Source organism: Epinephelus moara, chromosome 5 (genome assembly GCF_006386435.1).
Source record: "Epinephelus moara isolate mb chromosome 5, YSFRI_EMoa_1.0, whole genome shotgun sequence".
Lineage (NCBI taxonomy): Eukaryota > Metazoa > Chordata > Actinopteri > Perciformes > Serranidae > Epinephelus > Epinephelus moara.
This window is the reverse complement of record NC_065510.1, coordinates 34,264,862-34,288,249: the sequence shown is the minus strand read 5'-3', so window position 1 is coordinate 34,288,249 and position 23,388 is coordinate 34,264,862. Positions and strand designations below refer to the sequence as shown.

General features: G+C 39.6%; 1 protein-coding gene across 3 annotated transcripts in view; it reads right to left on the bottom strand.

The window, feature by feature from the left end:
* LOC126389773 (myosin-10) overlaps positions 1-23,388 on the bottom strand; it is a 667,776-nt gene that overhangs the window by 611,335 nt on the left and 33,053 nt on the right. For 2 of the 3 annotated variants that reach the window (XM_050043641.1, XM_050043640.1), the window contains exons 7-26: positions 22,781-22,798; positions 17,888-17,980; positions 16,812-16,875; positions 16,401-16,499; positions 15,904-16,047; positions 15,001-15,096; positions 14,005-14,123; positions 11,228-11,380; positions 10,853-11,026; positions 10,410-10,583; positions 6,909-7,023; positions 4,443-4,636; positions 4,130-4,251; positions 3,973-4,042; positions 3,082-3,242; positions 2,644-2,752; positions 1,615-1,746; positions 1,278-1,484; positions 676-813; positions 367-490 (exon numbers count right to left, since the gene is read on the bottom strand). In XM_050043641.1, the coding sequence (XP_049899598.1) occupies positions 367-490; positions 676-813; positions 1,278-1,484; positions 1,615-1,746; positions 2,644-2,752; positions 3,082-3,242; positions 3,973-4,042; positions 4,130-4,251; positions 4,443-4,636; positions 6,909-7,023; positions 10,410-10,583; positions 10,853-11,026; positions 11,228-11,380; positions 14,005-14,123; positions 15,001-15,096; positions 15,904-16,047; positions 16,401-16,499; positions 16,812-16,875; positions 17,888-17,980; positions 22,781-22,798 (2,506 nt within the window). The remainder of the gene's footprint in view (positions 1-366; positions 491-675; positions 814-1,277; positions 1,485-1,614; positions 1,747-2,643; positions 2,753-3,081; positions 3,243-3,972; positions 4,043-4,129; positions 4,252-4,442; positions 4,637-6,908; positions 7,024-10,409; positions 10,584-10,852; positions 11,027-11,227; positions 11,381-14,004; positions 14,124-15,000; positions 15,097-15,903; positions 16,048-16,400; positions 16,500-16,811; positions 16,876-17,887; positions 17,981-22,780; positions 22,799-23,388) is intronic. The other variant, XM_050043642.1, reaches the window with a different exon arrangement.

Sequence of the window (23,388 nt, the reverse complement as noted above, 5' to 3'; positions counted from 1 at the left end):
ATCAAGTGCGACCCCACACTTAAATCATAAAAACAATGTTGCTTGTTAACTTTTCAGAATGTATTACTGACAATAAAAAACAGGAAAAATATATTTTTGCCATTCATCAAATGTTAATCATTTAAAGATTTTTTCTCTTTCTGAAATTCATTCATATTTTTCAGTGTAGCTGGTTATTTTTCATGTTTATACAGTTTATCTTACATACAGGCTACTGTAAATTCGCCTGGACAGTCACCTACCAAACATGAACTAGTCATGGAACTGATGTGACGGTGGCCATCTGTCCTTTTGTGTCTGTTCTGGTAAAGGTTTCCTATTCATGGAGCCAATCACAGTATCTCACTGGAAGTCAGAGTCTCTCACCTTCCAGGTCAACCATCATCAGCTCCTGCTTGTTCTTGACCTTGCCGAGGTTCTTTGCTTTCTCCTCCTCTTCTGTCAGCTGGGAGGTCATCTCGCCGATCCTGTCCTCCAAAAGCTTTTTCTCCTGTTGGGTAAAATCAAAGTGTGGGGTTAGACTGGAGGCTTCAAGACACAAACATACTACATGGATGTAAAAAGGTCAAAATACACAATCTATTTTTATTAATCACTAATGAACATGCGTCATCACCTTCTTTTAGGTATTTCTGATGTTGTTTAATGCATCATTTACAGATCTAATCCTCTCACCTTAAGGAACTTGGAGTTTTGGTCCTCCAGCAGGAGAATGTCCTCCTCCATTTTCTTGATCTTCGCCTCGGCCGTCACTTTATCCAGCTGCAGCTTCTGTCTTGCAGCTTCCTCCTCATCGAGCTGCTCCTCCAGGTCCTGCAGAGAAAAAAACACAAACACATTCGCACAGATAAAGATTGATAACCCATTCTAATGCGAGACAATTGAAGTTTATAAAGTGAAGTTTAACAGCTACAACTCTTTAAAGCCCCTGAACACTCGTCTTTAAATCATAAAAGTATTTCTCTACATTATTAAATATTTATGTATAAATAAGCAACAATCAAAGTAAAGAATAAAAACACCTTAAGGTATTATTTAAGAGTTTTACACTTATCAGGGTGGTCTAATCAGATCTGCGAGACATGGACGTGAACTCTCTTTAACTTCAGTATATAAATGCCAGGAAGGCCCTTTAAAGGTTCAGATGAGGACAGTGTTGATAGTTTACAATGCTTCTGAAAGGCAGGTATTAACAGCATGGATGTCAGCATATCAAAACAAAAAACGGAGAGAGATGTGTATGTATAAGTTTGGTTTAAATATGTGAGGATATAAACCTGGATGTGTGACTGCATCTTCTTCTTCTCGTTCTGCAGGCTCTGGTTCCTCTCCTCCTCCTCCTCCACCCTCGACTCCAGGTCATGAAGGATCTCCTCCAGCTCCTGCTTCCTGGAGAGCAGGCGAACTCTCATCTCCTCGGCCTCGGCAAACAGCTCCGTCTCTGCGTGGAGTTGTTCTGCTAGAATATTCTTCTCCTCTACGAGCTGGAGAGAGGAGGCAATTTGAGAAAAACATCCAGCCTTCTGAGCTGCAACATTGATTATTCAACTGTCAGTGCTACATCAGCTTGTACGAGGTGAAATATTTACTCTGCATCACAGAGGGCACGCTTACCTGTTGGTGTTTCCTCTCCATCTCCACAAGCTCATTCTCCACCTTGAGCTGTCTCTCCTTGACCTTCACCAGCTCCTCATCTTTGGCTTGCAGCTCCTCCTCCTGCCTGGTGACCTGCAGCAGAGGCTTCACCTGAGAGAGAGAGAGGGAAGAACAAATAAACCTCTGCAGGATGACTGCATTTTAACACTTTATAAGACACAGAATGCAACTGAATATCATTTTTATGGTCGTACAAGTGAGGGACAACCAGTAGGGACAATAAGGCTGACAATTATTTATTATGAATGCACATTTACTGACATCTTTAATCACATTTTCTTAGTACTTCCAAGCAGTATGTTATTCCAAGTAATATAATTTATCAGTTAACTTGACCTGGACCCTGATAAGCAGGAGAAAACTGATGGATGGATGAACTTATTAAAGGATTAATTTAATTTAAAGTTTTGCTAGAACTGACCCTTGTCAGTCATGATTAGATGAGCTTACTCGCTACACAATCTAGTAGTAGTAACAGTGTTTCCTACAGGTCTGATGGCGTTGACTCAAACTCCACAAAAGAGTATTGTGGCCCCCTGTTCTTTACAACCTACTGTCTGTCTCAGGCTACCTTGTAGATTATAGGTATGACGTCTTTCAATAGCCCGCAAACACAAGACCAAATCAACAGTAGCTGACAAAATCATCTCAAGGTCCACTTATCCGCTCGTTCTGGAGATTCTGACTGCATCACGCGGCCCTCATCAGGAGCTGGAGTTTCCTCAGTTGCCATAGAAATGTAGATGTTGAGACATTTTTGCAACATTAAAATTTAAACACCTACATTTCAAAGGAAACTGAGCAAACTCTGTCAAGAGATTTTTAGTTTTCTCTGTTGTCTGTTTAGTCCTTTTTTAACTGGAGAAACGTTCGAGGCATTTGTGAAAATGCTCAGATCATTGGGTGAAGCAGAGATGTGGAGCTGTGTATCATCTGTGTAGCATATATGAACTATATTGTTGGAAGAGGTAGCTGTCCGGTTCTTACCTTGGTGAAGAGCCGCCACCACTGCCAGTGTCGCAGCTTCAGGTAAGCAGCGCAGTTCCTCTGGAGGACCTTCAGAGCACTCAGCTGCTGCTGCTTCTTAGCAAAGGCCCTGAGTGAAGAAAGAAAGAGTAACAGGTGACAAATCAGTGTCTGGGTACAGCAGTGTTTTTAAAGTCGTAGGTGTTTTTGGAGACCAAGTTTGGGCTGTTAGTGTACAAATGAGCTGTAAATGCACCAAACTTTTTCCCTCATCATGCTGCTTTATGCACTAATATAAATGCTAATCACGACAGACGCTTCTGGATGTGTTGTGCCTCAGATTACCTCTCGGAGTTTGAGTATGGGATTGGCATCCTTAAATGCATCTTGAGTATCCAAATGCTGATATATGTTCATACGTAAGAAATCTATAAGACAATCTAGAGATCTGACACTCACTTGCGTGCCAAGTATCCACGGCAAACAGACTGGAAGTAGATGATGATGTCGGTGATCTTCAAGTCTCTCTCCTCCTCCAGGTGAGCCAGAACCCCGGTTCTGAAGAAGATCTTACTCTGACCGATACGAAACAGGTTGGGGTCCAGCTCCAGGGCTCGGATCTATAAAAGGAACATAAGGAGTTGTTCAGGATTTACCTCTGTAGGCAGGGTGAAATTACATTCTGATTTAATATATTTAAGGCATGTTAAATTTAAGGCAGTTTGACATTACAATCTAGCGAGTATTTGTGTTCAGGTGTTTCCACCGCAGGAACTTTCCCCGGGGACTGACAACCTTTTCAAGAACTAAAGAACTAAACCTGCATCATGCAGCTGGATAGCAGCAAGGGAGTCAATAAGAGAGAGGTAAAGAAAACAAAGCCAGTGAATGAAAGAGATAAAACTTGATATTAATGTGTAGCAGAAATAAATAACCATCAAACACTCAGCGGATCACTGTGGAGACAGGTGCTTGAGTTTACAGTTTCCTTTCTTTCTTCTTTTCATTCATCTCTCACATTAAACTCAAACATCAGAGTCATGCAACAATTAATACAACGAACAAAAGAATAACTCTGTGTTGTTGTGTTTCAAACACTTGCCCTCATTCTTTAATTTGCCATGGGTCTTATTTGATAATCATCACGGTTCTTCAGATGCAGTGGAAAAGCAAAAGGGACTTTAGTTTCTAAAGTTTGTTCCTCTGGTTCTATTGTTCCTCGAACCTTTTGTTTGAAAAAGCCTAATAGTTTCTAAATTATGGCTGCTCAGCAGAATATACAGTAAGTCATTGTTTCCTGTGTTGCAGTTTTTAAATTGAACCATGGAAAAACAAAACAAAAAGCCCTACCATTCTCTCACAGGCTTGTTTCCCATCCATGAATCCTTTGGGGATAGCGTTAGGTGTCAGGATCTCATATCTGTGAACAAAAGAGAACATTAATATAAGCTTGTCCTCTGTGAAATGAAGTTACAGAGTTCAAAACGGCTCTTCTGTTGTTTGTCACCTCTGTCTGAATTCCTGGAAGACGATGCGGTTGGGGAAACCCTGTCTGCAGATGCGAATCCCCTCTAGGACTCCATTACACCTCAGCTGGTCCAGGACCAGGTGAGGCTCCAGTTTACCAGCCTGAAGGAAAAGACAAATACACATTTGTACATTACACTTCAAGAGTTTTAATGTACAATTTCTGCTCTGCTCTGCTCTACAGGGATAATCAATGATAATGACAATATAATGAAAAAAGTTTCAGGTCGCTCCCTTTCCACTGCTTGCTGCTCAGCTTCTACCAACTGAATTTGTAATAATTGTTTATTTACTCTTTTCTCGTGGTTGGGGATGATGCAGCGCACAAAGTTGGGGTTGGTGTTCCTCAGTGTGGCCATGAGCTTGGTGAGCGACTCCTTGTAGAGCTGTCCCACTGTACGAAACATGCCCTTTTTCGTTTTGTAGGTGGCGCCAAAGGCTGTCTCGTTCATCCCTGCCACCTGGTCCAGGCCCACAATACGGTCCACTGGAGGGAAGACGATGGAGAACTGGTTAGAGCAAAAAGACTTCATGGGGATAAATCAAACAGCAGCAGCAACACAGTGACATTAGGTGGCTACATGAAGTGCAAATGGATGGAGAAAACATTACACACTACGGTCAAACAACAGCAGTCTAACAAAGTAGCATTCAAAGTCTACAACTAGCACTAGCTTCTACAGATGGAAATGGAGAGCATAGCCTATCTACTCCTGTGTACATACAGGGCTCTTTATGTTGTGTTACTGTGGTGGGATGCTTTACTCACTAAGCACTAACAATGTTACACTGCAAGAACTGAATGGCTCTTCTCTGGTCCTAGTGGATGAATGTTGATGCTTGATGGAAGCTACATGAGGGCTTTTCTGCATTTTACTGCTCATTCCACAGAACCTGCATCAGCACAATGGCAGTAAAAGCATCTCTTTTCAACATGTTTAAACGTAAGAGGTAAAAATATTACAATATAATGGTCATAACCAATATTAAAGGGGCACTCCAGTGTTATGTATTATGTCTAAAACTGCAATGATTAGCTAATTAACTGGCAAGTCAATCAACAGATAATATGGCGACTATTTTGATAATCAAATAATAACTCAAGTAATGTTGTGGGTCAATTTTGCTAAACATTTGGTGGTTCCAGCTTCTCAAATGTGAGGATTTGCTGCTTTTCATGTTTTACTGTATCTTTTGTTGGATAAATTTGGGTTTTGGTCTGCTGGTTGTACAAGACAAGATAGTTGAAGACGTCACATTGGAAACTGTGATGGGCATTTTCACAGTTTACAGATGTTTTGTAGATGAAACAATTGATTAGCAGTTTAATGAAAACAATTGTTAGTTGCAGACCTAATACTGTCTTCTGTGGCTCTGCACGGAGCTTTGTCAAATGTGAGAAAATGACACAAGTGACATCACAGCGTCATTTCTGCTCAGGCTTGGAGACAGAGACGCTGCATTGCAAACTGGGGATGTCAAGTTTGACATGGCACAAAGGAATACAATAAATCAAGCTAGTCATGACAATTACAGCTCAAGTCAATGCTAGTTTTGGTCCTTTCGTGGAATTAGAAAAATAAAATACAGAATATCACCATGCTGATCCATTGAACAGCAAATCTTTTTATAATCTAGCAGAGGGTTTATTCTTGAAAAAAAAAAAAAAACTTGACAAAATGACACAGCACATGAGTTACGATTTAACACTCAATTATAAAATATAAAATAATACACTATATCACTTATTAATGTCGACTCAATTAAAGTTACGAGCATCTGATGAGTCTCAGACTGCCTGAGTTTAAACCGAGGTGATGTATGGACTTTGTGTCTAGACCCTCCACACTGACGTCTGAGCTCAGAGCCAAAACAAATACCAACATCTGCTTCCAATTCCCCGCTACTGTGATCCTAGCAGGGCAGGGGGAAGGCGGGAAATTAATGTCATTAAATTTTCTTCAGTCAAGCTTCAAATCTTTAATTTGCTCGTGGATGTATCACATCGCAGAGGAGGGACAAAAACAGACCGCAAACTGCTGCTCTAGATCCTAAAGCTTCAGGGCTATGGACCATACGAAGGTCACGAGACAACCTAAAAAATACTAGGACACTAGTTCAACTAAAGGGAGATATTGACTACATTCTACTTTAGCTTATTTATAGGCACTACTGCTTTTGGCTGAGACAAGAGAGCCATGCAGCCTGGAAGCACATGGGAGCCACTGTAGCTATGACAGACACAGCATCGGCTGAAGCATGAAACAAACAGCCAGATCTGGGCAAAAATATACCAGTGCACTGTCAAGAGGTCAAACTGCTTGGAAAGCGCTTACATTTAGCCAACCAAGCACCCCGAGCAGCTTCACAACCCAAAACTGTTCAATTTCAGCTATTATTATTTTGGCCCAGGTCTGCTATAGCACGACCCATTCATTCACCTGCCGGGTCATCCAGACTAGTGACATTGTCATAGAATGAAGCCCTTTGAATGGTCTGAATCTCTACAACACAGAGAGAGAGACAGGAGGGGGAGGGGGTGTTACATTGACTCTTAGAAATCATAAACGTATAGGCCTGGGTCAACAAGGCAGACAGCTGTTGTTAGTAGGCTTGAGTGAGAGACATACTGACATGATTGTTAACTGAAGCAAATCAATACATACTGAATGAATCTTAAAGGATGGGTTAATAAAATTGATCAATTCTAGTATCTGGCACCATTTCAAGTGTTTAGAGATAAGAAGGTGGCAGCTTACCATCTTTCCAAAGTTCAGCCACAAACTTGTCAGTTGACTGGTGTAGAAGTGTGGCCACATTGTCATTCAGGGGGTCCATGTTCTTCATCAGCCACTCATCTGCCTTGTAGTCAACCTGCGGTAAGCGAGTGACACAGCTCAGATAAGTACAAAACTAATAACACAATTACAGTCTGACTAAGCCGATGCAATACGACTCTGAACAATCTGATAACAACACACTGTTTTTTTACATTATCAACATTTTTTGATGAAAATCCCTTTAACTTGCTTTCTTACAGGATCTAAAGCAGGTCATTGCATTTCTGTACTTCAGTTCAGTTATCCATATATTCCGAGGAATGTCCCATTGGAGTGAAAGCCCATTTCGCCAACAGATCGTTGTAACAAAAACAAATCCCCATGGTGTTTTTTGTGCCTAAATCTAAGCAAACATTCACCACAGCATTGCTGATAAATGTAACATATCCATGGTTTACAAAAACAAACAACGCAAACATTGGAAGTGTGTATTTTCAGAGAAACTAAATTTCGAAGCAATGGGCGTTTGTTTTTGGGGATAACAGACTGCTATAGAAATTGGCTTTTGGTCCAATGGGGCATTTTTCGGAACAACGGGGCATTTTTCGGACCAACAAGGCTGTTGGAACAATGAGCAGTCCCCTCCAATAAGAAGTTTGCTACATATTTTAAAAGAAAGCTAAAAACGTACCTCTTCACATTAGCCTATAACTAGCTATGGCTTTCCTGATGCAGGCCTTCATCTCTTTTTCTGCACTTTGTTTTGCACTTGTGCACTGATTCACTTCTTTTGAAATATTACAATCTACTTGATTTTATGCTCTCTATTTTTTAACTTTATTTTTATAATTATTATTAAGAGGGTTTTCTTTTCCATCTTAAGTTATACATTCTATGTTTTCTTTTTTCACCTCAATCGTTACCTTATTTTTATTAAATTATTTAATTTTCCATCCGATTTTGCATTAATTATGGCACTTCATTCCTGTTTTTATATTTGCTCTATGTCTGTATTCATGTGGAGCACTGGGTGCATGTAATTTCTTTCTTTCTTTTTTTTTTTTTTAAAGATTTTTTTGGGCATTTTTTGCCTTTAATGGATAGGACAGTTAAGTGTGAAAGGGGGAGAGAGAGAGGGGATGACATGCAGCAAAGGGCCACAGGCTCGACTCGAACCCGGGCCGCTGCGGCAACAGCCTTGTACATGGGGCGCCTGCTCTACCACTAAGCCACCGATGCCCCATATAATTTCTTTTTCGTAAAGCAAAGTCTATTATTATTGTTATTATTATTAGCATCATTATTATTATAGCAAATAAATGTAGCGTAATTCAAATGTCATATCTGTTGGCCACACAGCTGATACTAATATAATATCTTTCATAGGCTAATATTGGCTGGCATATGGGGAGAGGACATTTATCAGGGTTCAATCACAGTAGTTTACGACATTAGATTAAAATGTTGTGATCTTCATAAACATAAAAAATAATCAAAAACATCCTGGTATAATGCATAACTAAGTAAGCCCCACAAAGCTTCTAAAATATATGTTCTTGAGTATTTCAAATGTCAAACTGTAAAAGACTCATTTACACATGAGAGCTGTGAATCAAATATCTTATTATGAGAATTAAGTCACGATATGTTTATGGAGACAACAATACTGATTCAACCTCCATGCATAGTTATAAGGATCTGGATAAAGTTAAGAGCTCGAAATTATTAAAGATATATTGTTATCTGCTGATAGTGAAGGCAAAAATACAGAAAGCATTTTTTTTTGTAGAAAGCACAGACATGTTTGTCCATGTGATGCATCTATGTAAAAAACAACAACAACAACAACAACAACAACTCAAATATCGATATAGTTAACAGCCTTAAAAATACAGAACTGGCAGGGGGGGTCTAACTGCAGGTCTCTCAGGACCCCTAAACTATGTGGTTGTGCTGGAGGTCATTTAACAGAAGAAGAGGAAACATAAGGAAGAAGCATTAGCACAATGGTATCAGCTCTATAGGTCTTAATAGCTCTATTAATGTTAATACCTGTGTAACTAGCTAGTCTAGGCAGATTATCATGGCGACGTACGTCAAATACTGACTTAATATACTGCACAGGCCACAGCAGTGACTCAGACTGCATGTGTGAGGTAATATTTTTTGTGCATTTACAACATTTGGCTTCATGTTGCTGCACATTTTTCTCCACAGAGTTCTTACAGTTCAAATCTCTGAGTGTCTGACTGATCGTGGAGTCAAACGACACAGTCCACATAACGATAAGCAGATGTGCTTCTCAGCAGGTCTCCCTGCAACACTGAGTTCTATTGCATAACACCACTCACGACATACAAATCCACTCCAATACAATCTCATATAAATCAAACCAGGACTCAGTATTTCACTGAAATCCCACCACAGGAGAACCTTGCGTCATTGTTTTATCTGAGAGCAGACCGGTAGCAACTTTTCACTTGCTGTTTAACTTTTGCAGGAGAAGATTGGGGAAGAAAAGAGACGTATTGGACAGAACGAAAATACAATAAGAAGCAAGGGAGTCATATACATTATGTAATATGGAGGTAAAACAGAACATTCAGTCCAGTGCATGCGAACCTTTCAGACATTACCTTAATTAAAAGGTATGTGTTAAAGTACCTTAGAAATTTAAGACAAACTAAAGCAACTGAAGGAGCATTCAGCAGCAATGAAACATTAGTATTATGATATTAGTTGTATGAACCTTTAAAGCTGTGACTATATCAATATAGTTCCCATTTTTCCTATGTAACTGTCTTGGTGAGTGCTTTGTAGAAGAGAGACTGACCTATGCTCCAAAAATAAGCTCCATAAAATGAAAGCTTTATCCTTCAGTAACCTTTCATTTCCAACGAAAACCCGATATTTTTTTCTTTCAAAACACATCTACAGTGTATTCGAAGGGTGGGTCCATCTGCGTTCTTTCGCTGGTCTTCAAATGGAAATGCCCACTTAGCCATCAGCAAAAGCAGTGACGTAGCTAATAGTGGCGATCGATAATAATAACTAAAAAAGGTAAGTTAGTTTAGACTTTCTGAAATGGGGTTGTATTGTATTGTATGTTCTTATCCGTGGTCAGTGTAATTATTTAACGGCTTTATCGCTGTCTTCAAAGCTACGAGACTCCACCGACAAAAACGGTAATTTTACCTCACAGTGCATGGGAGTTGCTGGACTAACACTGCCTTGACCTGTTGTTTAGTTTTTGTTTTTGTGTGACTTGTGGATCCAAACTAACATGGTGTTTTGCTTCTGTGTTGGTAAGGGGGATAGGGGAATGTAGCATATTTGGAAGATCGCTAACGCATACATCTCAAAGAAGGATTGGGTCAGTCACGAAGGAAATCTACTGGGCAGCAACAGAATGATATAAAAACCTTAAAAAAAGCAAAAAACATACACAGAAACTTGCTGAGAGATAAAAAACAAGTGTACCCTGCCAGCGTAGTGGATGATGCAGAAGTCGGCCTTGTCTTTGAGCTGGCGGGGCCTCTGGAACTTGGGGTGTGTGCCCTGCTCTTGGATCAGCTTGTCTACAAAGGTTTTGTCTGTGGCCTTGGGGAACCAGCACTCTTCATCCAGAAGAGCCAACACCCCGGGAGGGTTTGCCTAAAACAGGACAGAACAAAAGACTTTAGAAAGAGTAAACTGTAACGACATCAGCAAAACAACAATTTCAGGTAGTTTGTGTTTAATAGATGGGAGCATTGTGGTCAGCACCTTAAACCCCTCAGCCAACAGGATGCCCTAACAACTTAAAGGCATAATTAGTTTTTCCTTTCCATTTTAGGTAGAAAAATGTATTACATGGTTAAAAAGAAACCTAAGTAATTCAAGAATAAGTGAATTATTGATACGAGCTAATCATTCACACTGACCGGCCTCTCAATGAGGTCGATGCAGGGCTGCAGGTCAAGACCGAAGTCGATGAAACTCCACTCGATGCCCTCCCTCTGGTACTCCTCCTGCTCCAGGATGAACATGGTGTGGTTGAAGAGCTGCTGCAGCTTCTCATTGGTGTAGTTAATACACAGCTGCTCAAATGAGTTCAACTGTAGTAGGAGGAGAAATAAAAGGAAGAGCAATAGTTTTACTAAAAAGGTGTGTAGATGACAAGAACTTAAAACCTCAAATGTAGACAACAACAACAACAAAAACAGACATTATCATCGACTGTACAAAACCAAAACATTTCCTCTAGGCACAACAGGACGAACTCTCTTCTTTAAAGATGAAAAGACTTTAATCCAAACCTGGAAAATCTCAAAACCCGCAATGTCCAGGATGCCGATGAAGGAGGCACCCTGCCGTTTGGTTCTGTCCAGAGCTTTGTTAATGCGATGGACCAACCAGCGGAACAGACGCTCATATGTCGCTTTAGCCAACGCCTCGACTGCAAAGTCAGCCTGGAGGGAGAGAGAGGAGAGGAGAGTGGGAAAATAATGTTTAAATAATATGAGGAGCTACAGAGCTGACATGGTAGAGAGCGAGGACAGGCAGGTCGGGTCGTGAGTCAGTAAAATTTAGACACGCTTTCAGATCTTCAGTGGACAAATGGACTCAAACATTTTGGCAAGGCTGTGTACCGTTAATGTTCCACATGCTTTCTGAGTCAGACTTGTATTAATATCTAAAACAGTTGAAACAAAAGCCGTATCCACTGAGCTGCAGCCAGAACAATCAGAAGTCTGTAAGAGTGCTGCACTTTAAATGAATGATTCATAGTCAGGAGACGTACTTTGGAGTAGTTTCACAGAAGATAAAACTAACCTTCTCTTGTGCCCAGTGCAATATGAAACGAGGCAAGGTATCAGTTTTACACAGCAAGTCTTCACTCTTACGGCCATAAGTCTTCAAATGATTTTAACTTTAGAGTATCTCTTTACTGATGAGTCTTAAGACAACAATACCCATGGTGCTCAGTGACCACTGTATGGAAAGGAAGCTTGATTCTGATTCAGAGCTATAAAAAATTCAAAATCCAAGGTTCAAGAGGCTTTACTGTCAATTCTACAGTTATGTAACAGGCATACAGAGCATTGAAACAACATTTCACTGTGAATTGATCCACTGTGCAGACAGTGCAAAAGGATAGATATAAAATAAAATATCTATCTATCTATCTATCTATCTATCTATCTATCTATCTATGTCGTGAAAATATATCTTTAGCTTCCGCTTACTCTTAGCGACAGAATTTTAAGCTTTCTAATTGGATGTTTCTTACTGAAATGCAACTCCTCTCCTCATGCTTTTATAGACACAGGTTTGTGCCTTTAACTTTTTTGAATCAATACTGTCTCGTACTTATATGACTCTGTGAACCAGTAATGTTGCATTTAAAATTTATATCCATGTCTGTCTAGACTCACATGTAGCCATGACAGTTAACAATACTTCAAATAAAACGCATCATATTCTAAAATGTGGATGCTTCAAATACATCTCCCCCCAGGCAGCACAGAAGACCTATACAATCAGCAAAGATTCAAGATGGACACCCAAGATTAGTGACACCAATTCAGTATCTGACCAAATGTCTCCCCTTCTGTTCCTGAGATATGACATTGAGTAATGGCCATAAAAGTGTTTTTGCAGAACATTATGATGTCACATTGAAGCTGACCTTTGACCTTTTGGATATAAAATGTCATCACTTCATCATTTTATCCTGGCAGACATTTGTGTGAAATTTTGTCACAATTAGCATAAGAATTCTTGAGTTATGGCCAAAAACATTTCTTATGGTCACAGTGACATTTGACAACCAAAATCTAATCAGGTCATTATTGATTCCAAGTGGACATTTGTGCCAAATATGAAGGAATCCTCTCAAGGTATTCTTGAGATATCGTGCTCATGAGATTGGGATGGACAACCCAACAGGACAATGCCTCTGGCTATAGATATCGCCAGCGCAGAGGCAAGAAAACAGATCATTTCTATTGCAGCTGCTATAATTAGTACTGATGATTTAAAAAGGTAGAGTTGATACCTATCAAAGCCTATAAAAAGTGCTCCAGCTTCACTGTGAAACAATGTCTCTGCAGAAAATACTACTGGAACCCCTGGTGCCTGAAATAACTCCTCCAACCACGCAACTCCATTACTTCATAACGAAACGACTTAACGAATGACTTAACTTAAAGCTATAGTGCGTAACTTCTACAGGTCTGTAAATGTCCGTTCATCCAAGCCACTACTAGAGGAGATGACACAATGCTGATTAAGCCGATTGGCTCCTCTAACATCTCGCGGTATTTTTCAATATATATCATTTTTTGTATGCGTGTCGACCGGCGACATTCCCGCGCTGGCACACAGGAAATGCTTCCTCACAACAAGAAGGGAGGGGGAGGAAGAGCGGAGAGTCTCATAGCAAGAGGTAGAGCGCAGGTAGAAAGAGAAAGCAACATGGCGGAGAAGCGGCCGAGACACGCTTCAGAAGTGGATCCTACCACAAAGAAAAAGCCTGGACGTTCGGCTGAAGGTCTATTAGCAAAGAAGGAAAGTGAACGACGGAGAAGGCAAACAAAGATTTGTATTGGCGTCGCTTTTCGTCGGTGGAGAGCCCTGAAGGAAGAAATTGGGCTGAGGGCAGACACGGATGTTGCCTTGCTGCTGTTGGATAAGTAAGTGACTTGGTTTATAATTATATTATAAGTAGTATGTGTTGCTGTTACATGTACTGGACCTAGTACTTTATTATTTTCTTGGAAATGGTGCTATGAACGTAATGTAATGTTAGCAGCCTGGTGTTCGCCACGTTGTGTAGCATTGTGTACACGGTGTGAAGCGAGTGTTACTCTGTGTACGGTGTGTGGCGAGTGTTACTCTGTGTACATGGAAGTGCCGCCGGCTTATTAGTTGAAATAATGCATTATCTGCTGGGAGGCGACAGAAGTTACACACTATAGCTTTAAACTGGAAAAGACCTACTTAAGTTACATGACTATACAATAGATCATCATTGTTACTAAGGATCTTATCTGGCAGCAGAAGAGTATATACATCATGTTAGCAAACTGACCTGCTCTTTAGTCTGTGCTTTCTGCACGTAGTCTCTTCCCACTTTGATCCTCGGGGACAGGATGGCTCTGGTAAACTCCATTACATTCATACCCAGCAGATGACACAGCTTCTGAGCGGCTGGGAGATGGAGAGCACACAATGGGAAAAAAAGCTGAATTAAATGAGAATAAAAAGAGGCTACGATAGGAGATTTCAAGCATTATATTTGGCCAGTATCTGTATGTTTAATTATCTTGTCAAAACAAGAAATAAAAGATTGAGAAATTTGTTTTTGTTCTTCAAGAGTGATTTGATAGAGATGACAATCTTTCCCTGAATTATTTTTACAATTAGGTAATTGAATCAATATTATTACAAACCTCTCTATAAGCCACAAAAGCTAAACTTGCCTATTTGACAATTACTGATTAACATCAAGACTCATCACAAACCTTTCAAAAAGGTTTTCTTTTGAAATGTAACGAGGAAAGAGTCATATTTTACATGGCTGGAGTTTGTGGAAAAGTAGAAAAAGCAGAATCCGGTCTAGATCAGCCAAGTCTCACTACTAAAGAAAGAAAAAAACATCTGCTTCAGTTCTGGATTCTGCCTGTCACATTTGGGAGTATCTGGCCGAGCTGCATCACTGGCATCAGACCCATTCTCTCTCCCTGTCTCCCTCATTTAAGTGCCAAATATGCAGTGCCACATGTGGAGGAACTGGAAGGCTGTGCCCCATTTCCTTCAGGAATAAATCCTCACAATAATGTGGCTTAATGGCAGGTTGACAAGGCTTGGGGAGGGAAAGGACATAAATCACCAGTTCCTCTGTTCTGTGGACGAGGACGCAGTGTGAGGGAGGCAGGAAAAGGTGAGGAGAGTATATATGGCAAGAGGAAAAGGAGGAGAGTAATGTGTTGACCTGTGAGCTCCAAGCTACGAGGTTATGAAGCAGATGTAAAAGGATTGTGTGTGTGTGTATGTGTGTGTGCGTGCCTGTGTGTGAGATACCTACCAGTATTATCAGGCATAGAGGCTTGGTCAGAGTTCCTCTCCTTCTTAAAGTTAATGTTACCAAACTGAAGCACCGAGGACACCACTTTCAGCATGGCTATATATAAAAGAACAAAACAAACAAACAATATTACTATAGAAAGACACCACTTTAGCATCACGTGGATGTGTTTAAGCAGTGAAACTGACAAAAGCGCGTTGGTTTCATAGTCATGGAGGTATTAAGCGAGGACCATGATTACATTTTTATGTCACTGGATAATATCAATTAAAAAAACATGATAAGCACTTTTTAACAAACCCATAACACCCAAAGAATTAAAAACACTAAATATCAATATCTTTTGATGCATGCAAAATCATTTTTATACCAAAATCCCTCTTATTTTTCTTGTGTAAAATATCAAGATATTTCTGAAGACTTCATCATTCATCCAATCCAATATGATTTGGGGCTACTGGCTAACCCCACCCATCATACAAAGACATAGTTGACTATTAACTCTTGTCATAGGTAGCAAAGCAATATAATAGCATGAGGCATGAAGGCAAAACCGTTGTTTACATTTCCAGAAGAGGATGGTTGGGGACCAATATATTAATTTCTCACCAGTCCCTCGTGTGTGGAGGCCAGCAGTCCTCTACAGCTTCATAAGTTCTGTTTTACTAAGTCATGGTCACTTCTGAATGATTTGATGAAAACCCTTTTGAAATAAAACACTTCCCACATATTTTGTTCACTCCTGAGATATGTCACAGTGCCAGAGATGCTCTGAGATGCTGTTGTTTCACTGTCACTTCAACTTCTAAAACCATAAAATCAGAGGGACCTTGATAAGTAATTTTAAAGTAATAACCTTTTTATGTTTGTGTTAGTTTTATTCTGGTGTTATGGTAAACATACCCAGAATCTCCTCATGGCCAAAGCTCATGATGTGCATAGCCTCCATGGTCTCCTGGAAGTTGTCTTTGTCCTGCTGGCCCGGGATCGGGATGTTACCGTTAGACAGGAAACGGTAGTTGTTGAATCCTTCCAAAAGCAGGTCCGCTGTGGAGAGAAATGTGGTTAAAACATTCAGAAGCATGGTTAAGATATTATTCTTTTTTTCTCTTAAGGTAAAAACTTGTGGACCAAGTGAGCCCTGGGTTTTAGTAGAACTGCTGGCAATTCAAAGTATGAATATAAATTATGTAATGTGATCATTTATACTGTTGCAAACACGGCTTATCTTTTACTTAGTTAAAGGAATACTTCACCTGCAAAATGACCATTTGTATATTTCTTGTTTGTTTAAGTAAATAAGTATTCCTTTCAACTGCCAAAATCAGCTATGGTCTAGAGTGACAATAGACAAAGGGAATAAGAAGTACCTTAACAGTGTAAAAGCTCGGTCTACTTACATTTGAGGTGCTCTCCCGCTCCAGCCAGCAGCTGGTAGAAGATGTGGAAGGTGCGCTCATCTTTGGCTTGACGAATAGCTCTGGATTTCTCCAGTAAGTCTGAACCAAATGGTCAAAGAAAAATCTGTGTGGTGGGTCAGTTTGATGTAGAATAAAAACCCAAAACTTCAGTGTTCCAGACACTTTCTAGTGTACAGGTCAAATTGGTTGAAATATTACAAGATCCAAATATAGTGCCAACAAATTTCAATAGCATGCCATGATGAAAATGTCCTGTTGGATTAAGTTTTATGAGTGCTTCCAATAGACACTCTTGGCTACTCTCCTCCTTGTGAACATCTCACCTACAATGTCTCATATGACACGCACAATGCTACATCATTTCTAGTCAACTGTTTCAAAACAGGATACAGGTTTCAATATTGGCTCCAACGATGTATCCGGTGACATCAAAGTTGATACGGATAAATTTCCCCTGCAGAGATGAACATAAGATAAAAACTCAGGAAGTGCACAAGACAAGATACACAGAAATCAATTGCTAACATAATGACTGTGTTCTGCTGTAACACACACTGAGGCCTCACAGTGAGGAACATCTGATAGGTTTAATGTTTATAGAATAATATCCTGGGAGTTGGCATGAATTCTCCATATACATGAACACTGATACACATCACCTACAGAATAAATTACAATAAATACATTATATTAGAGGACCATAATGGAAATAAGCCATACATCTAACTGCATTGCGTTTTTAAATCTAATAAGTATGCCATTACCATTTGTTATACAGTAAAAAGCAATATTTTAAATTGTAAAATCACGTTTTAAATCAACTAAAATGATATTCATTCTGTTTACAACATAACTTTATTTCCACACACTGGACTCACATCAGCACAAGTAAATTTTAGTATTTTTTTTGGAAAAGACATACAGAACATGTGAGGTCTGTTCCTGATCAAGTGAAATGAACACTGTGGTATTTTTTACTATCTAAACTGACCACAGAAAGTTGCACTTAAGTCATTTTATGAGGCAACACAGTTATTTAGTAATTAGAGAATGCCTCTTAAATTTGGCAGATTAATTCACCACATTAATGCTTAGGCCGAGACTTTCCTCAAGGCCCTTTTTGTACGTCACTATCGAGAAGTGTACTAAGTGGAGTTGCCTCCAGTCTGAAAGGATCCAGTACATCAAAGGCATCATTAATGACTAGCAGGCGCCTGTGTCCGTCTATATGACCTGTGCAATTGCTTACAGGAAAAGTAGGATAATCAAAGTACTTTCAATCAGTTTACCTCTGCTTATCCTCAAAAAGAACTTTCTACAGGATCCAAACGCGTCATTTAAATCTGATTCAGGTGCCGACTTAAGGTCGGCCCAGGTGGTGCTGTGACAGTGTCCAACTGCTAGAGTGGACTTTGTCTTCTTGAATATTATTTTCTACTTTTCTTATTCTTCTTATTTCTACTTACAAAACGTGACGAGTTGTCGTTTTTCACTGTCTTAGCGTTCCCAAAAGATTCAAGGATGGGGTTGGCTTGTAAAAGCTGACGTTCCAATTCACCCTGAAGAAAAAAAAAAAGAGAAAAAAAAAGCAGAGCGACATCACAGCAGTCCTTTGTCTCCACGAAAGCAACAAACAAAAATGATGAGAAACTGAATCAGCAACTGAAAAAAACCCATAAACATACAGATGACAGGGTTGCAACAGTATACCAGTTTCAAGGTATATCATGATATGAAAACTGATGTCTATCATACTATGTATATTTGCTTATCTACAATATTAAAAAAAAAAGCAACTGGACGGAGAACCTCACCTTTATTTTACTTCCTTGCAAAAGGGAGACTTTTTAGACTTACTTCCATCAAAAAAAAAAATAGTTTCAGGTTTTAATTATAGTAATAAAACATTAGTTCAAACAGAAATAACCCTTCAGTTTTCATTCCTTTAAGGGTCATTCTGACTGATGATAATAATTCTGTAATACCGTGATATTTTCTGAGACAGTTATCGTACCGTGAAAATCTCATACTGTTGCAACCCTAGCAGACGATGACCTCACATATATTACCCCCGTGTGGTAAACTGCACAAACAAAACCAGAGAGAAGTCGATGAAAACGTGACAGTCATGCTCCTAAAAAACTTTATTGTACCAAGTTTACCTTAAAAACAACCAAGCATGTGTATAATACTAAAGTGTATAGTGTTTTCTTGTGTGTCGGTGGACAAAAGTCAGTGGATCTTATTCTTCTGGAGTTGTTCTGCAGTTGTCCACAGTGTCAAATGAGCTAAGTGACAATTTTTGGAGCCAAATTGTTTCCCTGAGTTTAAAAGCCTTTCCAATCCCAAAATGAGTTTCAAGTTTCTGAGGGAGCAGCACAGCCCATCACAAAGAGCATTTCTCTAACCAAGTCATTTTCTTCCAAAGCAAGACCAGACAAACAATGTGATCACATCATTTGAAAACAAGTATATTAAGGGTAACATCTTTATATGATAGAGGATTTAAATGAGAAAAAGGTTGGTCCAAAGGTCAAAGGTTGTCCTATCACTTCTCAGTCATCAATATTATTTTAAATGTTCAGGCGAAATCTTTGTTTCTAGATCAGTTAAAAATTGTGATTAGTGCTGAGGCAATTAGGCTAGTCGTTTGACAAAACAGTAATTGCAAACAATTCTGATAAACCACTGAGTGTGTAAGTCCTTTACCCAGCAAAAATGCCAAACATTCTCCGTTCCCAGCCTATAAAACGCAACATTTTGCTGCATTTCTCTTTTAATGACCTTGTAAACTAAATATCTTTGGGTTCAAGACAAAACCAGCAATTTCAAGACTTGTTTTTTGGCATTTTAATGACTAAACAATTAATCTGATTGTATTTAAGAAATCTAAATGCTGAAACCATTAGGTCTTGGCAGTGGACTTGATGGTTTAGGGACTTTTTGTATTTTCTCAAGTACATAAAATATAAACCACTCCTGTAAACACTGTGATCATAAAGGCTTTCACAACCTGGTGTGCAGGAGTTTTATCTTTGGAAGTTTAAAGAAAAACGATTGTGCACTGAGCCCTGTTATGGCTGACTGAGGACAAATGATGTTACTTGATTGTGATTGAAAGAACGTTTCTGGGAAAATTTGGGCTCATTGTTGTGAGAAAAGGCAGACGGCCACTCTATCTGACAGGACGAATGTGTCTCCAACACACAACAGAAACACTTCAGCTTTATTTTTTCCGTCAGACTGGACACTTTAAGAGGCTGAATAAATAAATAAATAAATAAGCGACTTATGCAGATGTTTGGACAGGTGGCGCGCTGTGCTTCCATCTAAGCCACACTGTGGGCTTTGTCAGGACCAGAGAATCCAAAATGGCTGAGAGAAAAACAATTTCTTCTGCAATGTTACTTCTCTTCTTGTGGCCGAGAGGAATACTTTCCCATTACGTCAAAAATAGCTGCACTCACTGAAGGCTTGAGGAGGCCATTTTCCACAACTCTGTGGGATGAGGAATCAGCATTGCGCTCAGGATGTGAGACAAGTAATGTGATCTTTGGCCGGAGAGCATGATGTGCTGCTTTTAATTGAGTTTTTGAGCAGCTGGAATGAAGCGGGGCTGAACGGGATAAACCTGGTTCTTCTCCAGCTATCAGAGTGGCGGCAGAGCCCACAGAGGGCAGAGGATTCAAACCAAAAGCCTTTGTTTCTATATAAACACAAGCCTGTGGTGCAATGTGGTAGCTGAAATTGTTCATTGGCAGCCTCTACCCATCTGTGTGGTCTGCTCTGCGCACATTAAAAACAAAGAGCAGATTACAAACACCGGTGGGGGTCCAATTTAGCAGCATTAGAAGTTGACCCACATTCCTGTTGCAAAATGAGCATGTCAGACATCTGACAACAAACAGAGCTGGCTCCTCTACTTGAGCTGGCCAATTGTTGTTTGGCTGTGATAAAATGTAAGCAAACTGAGACGCCTCAAAACTACTGAGAGACACATTATCAGTCACTCCACATACACCCAGTCGTTTTCAAGCTATAAAAAGAAAAAATCCCTATCATCTCCTTCAAAGTCATCTTTCTGCCTCTATAGAAAATGTTTACAGGTCAGAGATACAAGTGTGTCTCTCAAAATGCAGGCTGTTTGGCAGGCCATGGGGCAGTACTTTAGGACAGCTTGAGAGGATCAGTCAAAACTGTTCCACTAAATCTTATGAGGCAGAGGCCAGTTGTGGATGTGTACTCGCTGCTCAACATCTGCTCTGGAGGTCACGGGGCCAGACAAATATTACAAGTCGCTCTTTCCATCAGCAAGAAAAAGGAGAACAGTCTTTGGGAAATGGCACAAAGTATTTAAATCTGGAACAAGCCAATGTGGAGAAGTCATTTGAGCTGACAGAGCTTTTAGGCTGAATCAAACTTAATGGAAAGGTTTTGCATCGGCCAGTGGGTCCAGGTCAAGTGATTCAGATGAACTTAGCATTAGTGTCAGCTAAACATTTTGTGGTGTAACTATTGTTAAGCTTCTTATATGTTGTACATGCAGTAGAAACAAAGGTGGTACATAACATCCAGCGATGGGAGGGTTAATGTGAAGTTAAAAAAAAAAAAAAAAAAAAAAAAAGCACTCTTAAAGGGACAGTTCACCCCAAAATCAAAAATACGTATTTTTATCCTCTTATCTGTAGTACTAGTTATCAGTCTAGATTATTTTGACGTGAGTTGCAGAGTATTGGACATATTGGCCATGGATACTAGATGGCACTCAGCTTGTGGTGCTCACAGTGCCAAAAAATACATTTGAAACACTCAACAGCAATGTCTCTTTCCAGAAATCATGACCCAGTTACTCAAGATAATCCACAGACCTTGTTGTGATCAGTTTCATGAAGGAAGTATTTTCTTTCTACCAAACTACACCCACCAACTGTTTCACTACGCAGAAGGAAGCGTGCATCTACTCATGGATGAGAGGCTCTGGCTCATGACAGTGCGGGAAACATTAATGGCGTTCTCATTGGCTGAGATGTAATGCTAGCTAGATCAGTGGTGCTAGGTGAGCTGGAAGTAGATGCAACCTTCCCTCTGCGCAGTGATACAGTTGGTGGGTGTAGTTTGGTAGAAAGAAAAATAGTTCCTGCATGAAACTGCTCACAACAAGGTCTGTGGTTTATCTTGAGTAACTGGGTCATGATTTCTGGAAAGAGACATTGTTGTTGAATTTCTTAAATGTATTTTTGCAGTGCTTTAAGCACCACAAGCCGAGTGCCATCTAGTGCCTTTATATTAAAAAGAAGGTAGACATCTCTATGGCTGATATCTCTCAACACTCAGATCAAACTGACTGATAAACTGCACAACAAGTAAGAGGAAAAATATGTACTTTTGATTTGGGGTGAACTGTCCTTTTAAGAATCGGTGAGCAGTGTACATATAAACCAGCAGTAGGACTGAACAATTAGCTTATAGCTTATTTTCTTCAATTTGTTTCAGTTGGCGGAACAACAAAAAGGATTCTCAATGCAATACACTCTGATGTCAGTGTCTGTATATTAACATTTTGTCACTCTGTATTATTAAATGTATCTTTTTTCATAGAAAACCTGCCAAATCCACTAAGAAGTTCACTTTTCATCGACTGACTGATAAACCATGGAAGAACCCTTAACACCAAACAGCTCAATTATTTTATCTTATCTTTTTTCAATTCAAAAACAAGACAGGTTTGTAATTATGCTTGGCATAATCCTGTCTTGTTTTTTACCATGTCAACCACAAATACAGACACCTCTAGGTGTATAAAAAACGAGATGTGTTGTGGGATTCTGACACACATCATTTACAATTTTTCCCAGATGACAAGCTGGGACATTGATCTCTTTAAGGCCGCCAGGAACCAAAGTAGAAACCTTAATGTTAACATGCCAACAGTGAGACAGAGTGAAACATATTAAATAGCAGATGTAATGTTAATATCCTGATTCATTATGCAGGTAAATAAATAATATGGGATCTATCAGCTTCACGGCAGCCCATTAGTTTATAAAATGAACACTAGAGCAATGTTTGATTTCTATGAGAGGATGTGTCATCACACTGTAAGTAATGTGAATGTTAAATGTCTGAAAGAAGCAGATCCTACGTCATTAGCTCAGTGAGAACAGGAAGTACAGATCATGCAATGCAAAAGTTAACGTTTAACTGCAGAAGGTGATTTAAGGTGAATGAAGTCACATCTACTGCCCATAAGGCAATATTAATCAGTTATTTTGAGGGTAAAGAGAAGGTGGCAACAGAGTGAGTAAAGCACCCCTTTGATATTGTGAGGTGAGATAGGCGAGAAACTACATACTACTCACATAAAACAGGGGTCCACTCTGTAGGAATGGGGAGATTCATTTGTTATTATGGAAAAAAATAAACTTACTTAATGACATGGATACAAAGTGACCTGTAGTTCAAGATAAACATTTTTGTTTATGCCTAAGCACAACCTAAAGAAATCTATGGAGGGAATAAACAATAGGTGTTATAATAATACCTCAGTGGTCTGTAATCCTGGCCCTCAAGAGTAGAGTAGATTATGGTTTGTACTGTGCATCTCAACTATACTGTAATTCAGTCACAGGTTAGGTGGTTACCTGCAGGGCCCTTGTTCCCAATGACCAGGACTGGTCTTAACTTACAGTCTTAAACACTGATAAGATACATGCCTTGCTATAATACAAGTAAAATCAGCATTCTAACTATTTCATACAGTTTCATACAGCACAATATAACAGCAGAGACTCAACATGTGACTACCACAACAAATAAAAACAACATGCATGCAACTACGTTTCAGCAAGTGTGAATCACAGAGATGGCGGGCAAATTTACAGTGTGTCACATCTGGACAGAGTAAGTCATTCACATAAAACACAATAAAGGGAGTGTGAATTATCATGCAAGTTTTAAAGTGTACTTA